This window comes from Homarus americanus, unplaced genomic scaffold (genome assembly GCF_018991925.1).
Source record: "Homarus americanus isolate GMGI-L3 unplaced genomic scaffold, GMGI_Hamer_2.0 scaffold40248, whole genome shotgun sequence".
In the NCBI taxonomy this organism is placed as follows: domain Eukaryota; kingdom Metazoa; phylum Arthropoda; class Malacostraca; order Decapoda; family Nephropidae; genus Homarus; species Homarus americanus.
This window is the reverse complement of record NW_024712526.1, coordinates 3,658,015-3,668,369: the sequence shown is the minus strand read 5'-3', so window position 1 is coordinate 3,668,369 and position 10,355 is coordinate 3,658,015. Positions and strand designations below refer to the sequence as shown.

At 36.9% G+C, this 10,355-nt stretch overlaps 1 protein-coding gene across 1 annotated transcript in view; it reads right to left on the bottom strand.

Annotated features, from left to right (window-relative positions):
- LOC121860965 overlaps positions 1–10,355 on the bottom strand; it is a gene marked incomplete at its 5' end in the record, with an annotated part of 152,005 nt that overhangs the window by 83,190 nt on the left and 58,460 nt on the right. The window contains 2 exon segments of the mRNA XM_042358385.1: positions 8,718–8,771; positions 9,860–10,033. Of these exon segments, the coding sequence (XP_042214319.1) occupies positions 8,718–8,771; positions 9,860–10,033 (228 nt within the window).

The following is a 10,355-nucleotide window of genomic DNA, read 5'->3' as shown; positions in this document are numbered from 1 at the left end:
TTGTGCTGACACCACTGACCTGAGGTTGTCAGCAGAGTTCAGAAGTGTGAACTGCACCAGCTAAGAGAAATACTCTCACAAAACCTGAAAGTGGTAAAATTATTAATAAAATATATAAGACTTGACTCACAAAATGAATCATCTATATCTTGATCAATTGGATCTCTACTCATAAACTATTCGTTGAGTCTAATAACAGATTCACCTTCTGTTTTCTACAAGGAAGAATAATTAGGATGTTAAAGACAGTGGAGGAGAATTTTCAGGAGAGAGAGCAGAGTCTTTGATACAGCTATAATAGAAACAGTCTGCTCCCTACTGCTAAATTCATACAGTACTTCAATGGCAGAATCTTTTTAGTCAGAGGAAAGTGTGGAGCACATAAAGGTAGTGACCTACTTTGCTTCTAGTACATTCAAGACTGTTGGGTAAATGTTAAGGAAACAAGGCATAACCCCAATTATAGTACAGCAAAGTACACTTATAGTATGTTATGTACATTACAGTATAAAAGGTAAAGCACAGTATAGTACAGTATAGTATAGTACATTATAGTATAGTGAGTATAGTACAGTAGAGTAGAGTAGAGTAGAGTAGAGTGAGTAGAGTACAGTATAGTATAGTACAGTATATAGTATAGTATAGTACAGTGCAGAACTGACCAGTATAGCAATAATACCCCGATTTACGAGGTCAATTGAACCCGAGAGGTCCACTGTGAAACGAGAAAATGGTAAATGGAATAACAGAACAAATGGGATTAATTGAAATAGAGACTGGCTGACTCTAAACCCACTTTTTCGGACACAATACCTATGTCGTGAAGAAAAATAACATCTTAATTTTATGATGGTATGCATACAAATTAATAAGAGATATACAGTTGCAGGTTAATGTCCATTCAAATAATGGACTAACTCCCTCCCCCCTCTTCCCAAAGTTCGCTGGCCTCCTCTCCGAGAAAATGTTTGGGTAAAACACTAGATTTAAGGTATAGTAATAAATAATACCTCAAACTAAAGTTAGGATAATATAATTGACATTGCTGGATTCCTTTGCAAGACCAGGAATATTTTGAATAAACAGGTGACATATTTTGCCTAAAAGATAACATATTTGCTCTGAGTAACAAAATTTTTACATTAGATCTAAAATTTGTATGTCTAATGCAAAATCTATGATGTTTATATCTAAAATGATCATCATATTGTAAGAATTCCAGCAATGTAAATTATATTCTGGCCTGGTAATTTGTATGAATTTTATGAGCTAAAAAATTATACTTCACCTGGCGATATGAGTAGATGCAACTGCGAAAGTGAATTCTGGTTCTGGCAAGGTACTGTGTAAATGTAGAAACTCAGAAATCCAGAACCGCAGAAGCTGGGTATTACTGTACAGTAGTACAGAAGTGTACAGTACAGTACAGCAGTACAGTACAGTGACTCCTCCGCAATTAACTCAACTGCTCCAGAAGGTCACGTTAACCGGAAAGTTCGGTTAACCAAAACCATTGTTTCAATGGGTTTTGGGTAATTGGTTCCAGTCACCGAAAATTTCCTAAATTCAACAAAATGGTAGAAAGTTCACTTACTTTGAGGTGTGTATGAAGGCTCCTGATGATGATGATGATGATGGATTTGAATGGGAGGTGGAGGAGAAGGAAGAAGAGAAGGCATTGGGGTGAAGAGAAGTCACCCCATGGCGCCATTTCACCCATAAAATTTAGCTCTCTGGTAATTCAAAATTATTTTTTTTAAATCAACACTGCACTGTATTATATATTGTCAATATATAAAATATATTTCAAAATGACCAATAATTTGTTTGAAACACAGAAAAAAAGCGCTTAGTTGAAGAGAGTCTCAAGCAAGATGTTACCTCCAGTGAAAACAGAGAGAGACTAACTCCTGTTTGCTGTGTTAAGAGGCTGGATGCCGCCAGATAAACTAGTCACTTTACTTTCAATTATGTTCAATAATTGTTAAATGACTAAAAATTTTATATTAAACTTTTAAAATTATTGAATAGTATAAACTTCTTGATATTTACTAAAATAGTAAGAATTTAAGCCCCAGAACCGATTAATGTATTGGCGGACTGATACTAAAGCTGGTTGCGCCGTCAGTGCAAGCGAAAACATGAGGTCGGTTCAGAAGAACTTCAGAACCGAATTTTTTTTTCGTTAACTGAATTGAAGATCCTTATGAAGGCAGTTCGTTAATCAAAATTACGTTAACGAGGTGTTCAAATCGAGGGTCACATAGTATAGTATAGTATAGTATAGTATAGTACAGTATAGTATATAGTACAGTACAAGTGATCGCGGGCTCGTGCTCCAGTTCGCCGTCCGCTAACAGCGCATAGCGAATGAGGGTGCGCCAAGTCTGTAGACTGGCATCGCTTCAGCGAAATAAATGGTTAATTAATGCCTTCCTAAAGAAACCATCGACATGGGACCAGGTTTGTTCCACTCTACAATTTTTTGTGATTTTTCACCAAGTTTGATGAAAAAAACGATGCTGCTTCGCTGGCGCAGAAGAGACAGACGGACAGACAGACACACTCTGCTATTCCTATAGTATATTAGATAGTACAGTATACAGTATAATACAGTATAGTACAGTACAATATAGTATAGCACAGTACAGAACATTGATCTCGTTAACAAAATTTCGTTAATCTAATTACCTTCCATAAGATTTGTCACTTCGGTTAACAAAAAATTTCGTTACCGTAACAAATTCTTACAAATTTTTCCCAACATGCTCACCCCCACTTCAAATTCCCATCATCGTCATCAACCAGAGCCTTTACATGCACACCCCCAAAGTAAAGTGTACTTTACTGAATTTATTTTAGTTTGTATGTAATTTTCGAGCTGAACCAACTACTAAGATCCCATTGGAAACAATGGTTTCGGTTAACGAAATTTCGGTTAACAAACGACCTTCTGGAAACTAATTGTGTTCGTAACTGAGGGACCACTGTATAGTAAAGTACAGAACAGTATAGTATAGTACAAGTCTATAATTCGACATTTTATATTTGGACACCAAAAAACACTACACAATTCAAAATTTCGACGGGTTTGAGCGCCCGCATTTCTCTTATGTAAAAAAGATTTATTGTTTATACTTTAATTCTTTTTGATTGAATTATTGTTTGTGTGCAAATGAACAATACAATTCATAAATAATATGTAGAATATTAAACGCCTCGAGGAGACGAGATGGCATTGTTTTTGTTGTTTACAAAACCAGTGACTGATTGGTTCTACATATAAAACTGAGAAAAAATAAGATCCCGATTGTAGCTGTAATAAAATTAATGTAAAAAAATTAAAATGGTTGTATAAGTAATGTTATTTAATGATAATCAATGGAACAATGAAAGTAGCTAACCATTAATGGTAAAGAAGTGAGATCACGATGTAAGTGAGCACACGTGAAACATATCGCTCATTACTCTATATAAGAATATGAAACAACACTTATTTACTGTTCATATATATACAGACAGACCCCGACTTACGACTACGTGATCTGTTACGCCCACTGGTACTTATGACCTGCTTGACTGTGACGTCCGCAGGACATGCACGATCATGTAATCGTCGTGACTAAAAATTTTTTTCAAATGACGCACAAGATTTTCTATACCGAAACGTTTCCGTCCGGCGAGAGGAGGGTGTTTTTGAGTCGCCTCGTGGCTACACTCACCAGTGGAGCGCGTTTGTGTTTGGCTATCGTATCCTATACTGATCGCCAGAACTTTCGTTATTATTGTATTTAATTGACTTTATAATGACTGGAAAGCGTAAAAGTGAGAGTGCTGGTGGTACCCAAGAAAAGGAGACAGGCAATTACTTTTGAGATGAAACTGAAGATAATAACACAGTATGAGAATGGAAAACAGTAGCAACGATCTCACGCGACCTTGGTTTCACACTGACTATATCCACTATTCTGAAGGACAAGGAACGATTCGTGAAGTAGTGAAAGGAACAACACCTATAAAGGAACTATAATATCAAAAGAAAAGACAAGGTCCTATCCACGATATGGAAAAATTATTGGTGATATGGATAGAAGACCAGATACAGAAGCGCCGCACTTAAGCGTTTTAACCATACAGGCTAAAGCAAGAAGCCTGTTCCAAAGCCTGAAGGAGCAGGCAGGAGATGAATGTGATCAAACCTTTACAGGAAGTCGTGGGTTTGATAGATTTAAAAGACGTTACAGTCTACACAATGTTAATGTGAGTGGAGAGGCAGGTGGTGCCGATGTTGTTGCGCCGAAGCTTTTAAGGAGAAGTTAGATGATGTGATTGTGGAAGGGAATTATTTGCCTGAGCAAATATTCAATGTGGATGAGACTGATTACTGTGGAAACGCATGCCTGAGCGGACATACATCCACAAAGAGGCAAAACAATGCCCGGATTCAAGGCATTCATGACAGTATTACACTTCTGTAGGGGGAATGTTGCTGGTTTCAAGCTAAAGCCCTTCATGATCTATCATTCAGAGAACCCAAGGGCTTTTAAACATGTCAGCAAGCACACACTGCCAGTGTTTTATCGCAGTAACAAGAAAGCCTGATGACCCTAGTACTGTTTGAGGATTGGTTCATGACTTGTTTCATTCCTCAGCCAAGGAGTACAGTATTGTCTGCAACAAAGGATTCCATTCAAGATTTTACTGATTTTGGATAATGCTCGGGACACCCACCACACCTGGACGACATGCACCCTGATGTTAAGGTAGTGTACATTCCACCTAACACTACCTCTGTCATCCAACCCATGGATCAAGGTGCTATTGGTTTTTAAAGCGTTTTATTACGCACGACCTTCCGCTCAGGCTGTTGCGCTACTGAAGGTGAGAAAACGCTCAGACAGTTTTTGGAAGGAGTACAACATGTATAAAGAACATTAGTACAGCATGGGATCAGGTTACAAAACATTGCAAGAATGGAATATGGAAGAAAATCCTGAAAAGATATGTGAACAGTTTCAAAGGATTTAATGAAAATGAAGTTACAGTCAACCTCACTTTACAGGGTCCCACATTCCAGCCCACGGGTCACGCTGTGCCCTGCCAGAACCCAGGATGCTCACATTCTCAGTGAGTGTACCCTTTAGTGGGTGAAGTATAATTGTTTTATTTAGCTCATAAAATTCATACAAATTATCCGGCCAGAATATAATTTACATTGCTGGAATTCTTTACAATTTGATGATCATTTTGAATATAAACATCATAGATTTTGAATTAGACATACAAATTTTAGATATAATGTTTACTCTGAGTAAATATGTTATCTTTTTAATATATGACATTCCACTTAGGTCTGATTTATTATTTATTATCAGGAATTATGGCTTTACATTGCTGGAATTCTTACAATTTGATGATCATTTTGAATATAAACATCATATATTTTGCATTAGACATAAAATTTTAGAGCTAGACCCCGACTTACGACGGGTTAGGGACCCAATCCAGGTCGAAGTCCGACAGAGATAAAAAAAAAAAAAAAAAAAAAAAAATTTAAATAAATAATCTACAATGAAATACAGTACAGTAAAAGTAATGAATAATGAGGAATGGATATAGTACAGTGAAAGTAATAAATAATAAGGAATGGTTACAGTGTGACAGCACTTACCTTTCATGTAGTCAGCTGAATGCACATGGGGCCCCCATAATTTTCTAATTATACATGGAGACTACATTAACTGGAAACGTTTCGGTATAGAAAATGCGTGTGTCATTTGAGGAAAAAAAAAAAAAAAAAAAAAAAAAAAAAAAAAAAAAAAAATTTAATAAAAAATCTGAGGCAGTCGTAAGTCCCGACGGTCGTAAGTCGAAGCAGTTGTAAGTCGGGGTCTGTCTGTATAATGTTTACTCTGAGTAAATATGTTATCTTTTGTGCAAAATATATGACATTTATATTCAAAATATTCCTGGTTTTACAAGGAATCCAGCAATGTCAATTATATTATCCTTACTTTAATCTGAGGTATTATTTAATACTAAATGTTAAAATCTAGTTTTTTCACCCACCCTTTCTCTTGAAGGGAGGGTTGGTGGGAGGTGGGGGGGAAGGGTTGGGACGGACTGACCATCTGGCTCGGTTGGAAGAGGGGGGGTGAGGCAAGGTGGGGTTCTTTGATTGACAGATAGTGTCGTGAAGAATATATTTTTTTTTATTAACTGAAGATATTTGTTTTAGTTCATAAAATTCATACAAATTACCCGGCCAGAATATAATTTACATTGCTGGAATTCTTACAATTTGATGATCATTTTGAATATAAACATCATAGATTTTGCATTAGACATACAAATTTTAGATGTAATGTTTACTCTGAGTAAATATGTTATCTTTTGTGAAAAATATATGACATTTATATTCAAAATATTCCTGGCCTTACAAGGAATCCAGTTTGAGGTATTATTTATTACTATACCTGGTTTTCCCCCCAAAATTTCTCAGAGGGAAGAGCCAGCGAGTGTAGTGTGAGAAGAGGGGGAGGGAGTCGAGTCCATTATTTGACTGGACATTAACTTGGCGACTGTATTTCTCTTAAGTATTAATTGTGTGCATGTACCATCATAAAATTAAGATGTTATTTTTACTAGAACATAGGTATTGTGTTGGAAAAAGTGGAGTTTCGGGGTCAGCTGGTCTCTATTTCATTTAATCCCATATGTTATGTTATTCACTTTACGCATTTCTCACTTTCCGCGGTACCCTGTGGGTTACATTAACCGCGTAAAGTGAGGGTTGACTGTATTTCGGATATTAGTAACAAGATAGTGGAGCTAGGTAAACAGCTGGAGTTAGAAATTGATAATGAAGATGTTGGACAGTTGGTTGAAAGTGTAGCAGAAGAGCTCAGTAACGAGGATCTTATTGAACTAGATGCACAGAAAATTGCAGAGGAAGAAGAGAGACAAAATGTAGAAGAAGAACCTGCACCCCCCAAAAAGTTTTCAGTGAAACACATGGCAGAAGCATTTGCTACAATTAATAAAGCAACGCAAATGTTTGATGGCATGGATCAAAATTATGAGCATTATGCCAATGTTGACAGAATGATCCAAGATGCACTTGCTTGCTACAGAGAAATTTATAATGAAAAGAAAAAGCAAACTGTGCAGTCTAAATTGGACATCTATTTCAAGAAGTCCCCCAGTGCTGTCTCCTCACGCCCCACCAGTGCTGCCTCTTCACTCCCTCAAGATGATCCAATACCTTCAACCAGCAAGATTCCACAGCACATAAACCTGTCTGAAGAAAGTGACATTGATGACCCACCCAGCCCTGTCTCCTCTTCTACTTCTTCCAAATAATATAGTCTCCATGTATCCTGTAAATAGAAAATTATGTTGGCCCTGTGTGCATTCAGCTGACTACATTTAAGGTAAGTGCTCAGTCACATTGTATCCAGTCCTCATTATTTATTACTTTTACTGTACTGTATCCATTCCTCATTATTTATTACGTTTAGTGTACAGTACTGTATTTCATTGTAGATTTTTATTTTATTTTTTTGAAAAAAATTGGATTTTTTTTTTTAATTTTATTTTATTTATTTATTTTTTATTTATTTTTATCTATTTCGGACTTACGACCTGGATTTGGGTCCCTAACCCCATCATAAGTCGGGGAGCACCTGTATTACGTATTACCGAATTTTTGGGCTGAAAAAGACGCACTTTTTCTGACAAAAATATACAGTACCTTGAAAATTACCATGCGTCTTCCAGGACGCTAGTTGATAGCAGAGGTTTTCTTAGGGTCAACTGAAATCAGCCCCTTACAAAGACTGTTACCTCATTACTTAACAATTACAAGTATTGATTTAACTAATATTGTTGATATATTGCGAAAAAAATAAAAATAAACCCTTGCTGCTGTGAGGTTTGTTTACTAATGGCAGTGATGCGGCAGCGCCATCTATTGAGGAATTGCTAAAGGTTGTCTGCTGGTCTCAAAATGCAGGATTGTTTGTTTCTTTATACGTAGGCTCTCATATTTGGACACCCATTTAAACTGTAAAAACCTTGCAAAATTAAAATCTTCCAAATTTAAATACAACTTCCTATGGAGAAAATTAATTTGAGTCTGGTACTTTCGATGTTTGGCTAAATTTTGCCTTATTTACCCTACTTTTTTGGCGAATTACTACCTGTAATAAAGCAACATCCTAATAAACCAACGAAAATAACACAGATAAAGTTAAATAAAAACTAAAAACAATACAGAAAAGGTTTTTATGTTCTACAGCTTCAGCTAAAGTTGAACCTGATGACTTGGCAACCTCGTCATCCAAGTAAAAACACACACAACAACATGTGCTGTGATGTACAGTACAGTACAGTACAGTACAGTACAGTACAGTACAGTACAGTACAGTACAGTACAGTACAGTACAGTACAGTACAGTACAACACAACACAACACAACACAACACAGCACAGCACAGCACAGTACAGTACAGTACAGCACAGCACAGCACAGCACAGCACAGCACAGCACAGCACAGCACAGTACAGTCCAGTACTTGAAAGATAAACTAAGGATGATAATGAGGGAGATACGGGGATGAAGGAAGGACTAGGAGAGTAACAGTATGCAAGATGAAATGAGGTGGATATTAAAAAAGAAAAGAAAGGGGGTTGAGGAATGACTGATAATAGCTTACCTAGATCATTGTAAGAGTCATCAATGTCAACTGGAACCTGTATCACTGTCTCATCTGGCCGTAAGGAAGAGGTACACAAGATAAAACTAAGGTTAGCAAATTTCTGGATTCAGAATACTGTGTCAATGTCTAAAAGTCACAACCAAATCCAAAGCCTCTGAACTCCATAAGGAAATAAATGAGTCACATTTAACCTTCAATGACGGCTATCGTAAATAGATAATGAGTGCCTCTTGTCCCACACTGATGGTGATCATCTGTATAATCGGGAATATGTTGCACCATACAGCAAATCCTTGATAAATCGGCATTTGATAACTCGGAATTTCATATAACTCGGCATGTACTGTATTATAGTATAACTCGGGAAATGCCGAGATATATAAAATTATCTTGGCATATTTGGCCGCCTCTGCCACCTACCATGCCTTTGTGTCACCTACCATGCCTCTGTGTCACCTACCATTTAGTAATTACATGTAGACATATATGGGCCAATAATTTTTATTGTCGTATTTTTGTGGGAGGAAAGTGCCTCGATAAGGCGGAATTTGGGATAACTTGGCAAGGCCAGAGCCTCATATGTGCCAAGTTATCGAGGGTTTACTATAATTCTTAAATTTAGTGCCTAATTTCTGCTCAAGTGTATTGTTGTGAACCATGGCAACTTTTCCTTCCTCATCATGGAGGAAGTTACTAGCATTTCCTGTGATCTGCCATGTGGAAAGACCCTTCACAGCTGTAATGTTTCCTTGACACTCAGGAAAATAAGTAAAATATTATGGGAATCAGAGGTTGAAGAAATGGTTGATTTACTGAGTGAATTTGCAAATGATAGCTCATGGGTGAGCTTCAGTAAAAGTGAAACTGACAAACTAGTCAACAGCATAGGCGAAGTGCTCAGAGACCAGGAAGGAAGTGAAGTAGAAGTGCTTCTCCATGTGCTGAATGTGTACTGAGTTGGTATAGGTACTGATAATGATAATAATAACACCATAATAATAATACAGTACAGTACTGAATAATGATAATGATACAATCCACAAACAATAATAATAATAATTTTTCCTTTATAACAACAAAAAATATCTACAGTACCCTTGGTTCATGAGTGACTTAGAAAAAGTAACAACACTCCTCACTCCAGTCATCAGGACAGCTGTGTTTCACAAGCATCAGTCCCTGGTTGTTAACCTTTGTAGCACAGTATGGGTGAGCCTCCCCTTCCACCCTCACACAGCCTGTCTGCAGGACCCCATCATGCAAGAAAGGGACACACATCTCCCCTTGTGTTGTTCTTACAAGGTGTACAGATTCTGTTTTATAAAAGTAAGGCAGTAATTCAACAACCAAAGAAACACGAGCACTCTACTAAAGACACAAAATATGCCCATTAAGACAATTAAAAAGTGGTGGAAAGTGATAAGTCAATGTATGCATAGAGTGGATAGGTGCAGTCATGCATCTTTTGTCTGTGATCCTAGGTTTTCATGCAGAAACATGGTTGTTACATGCAAAACCTTGTCTAATCATATTACATAATTACACCTGTATTTTTCTAATAAGTTTGGTTGAGGTTTCCTTAATGATTAAAAAAATTAACAATGGTGAGCATAAACTGCTAAACAGATGGACACA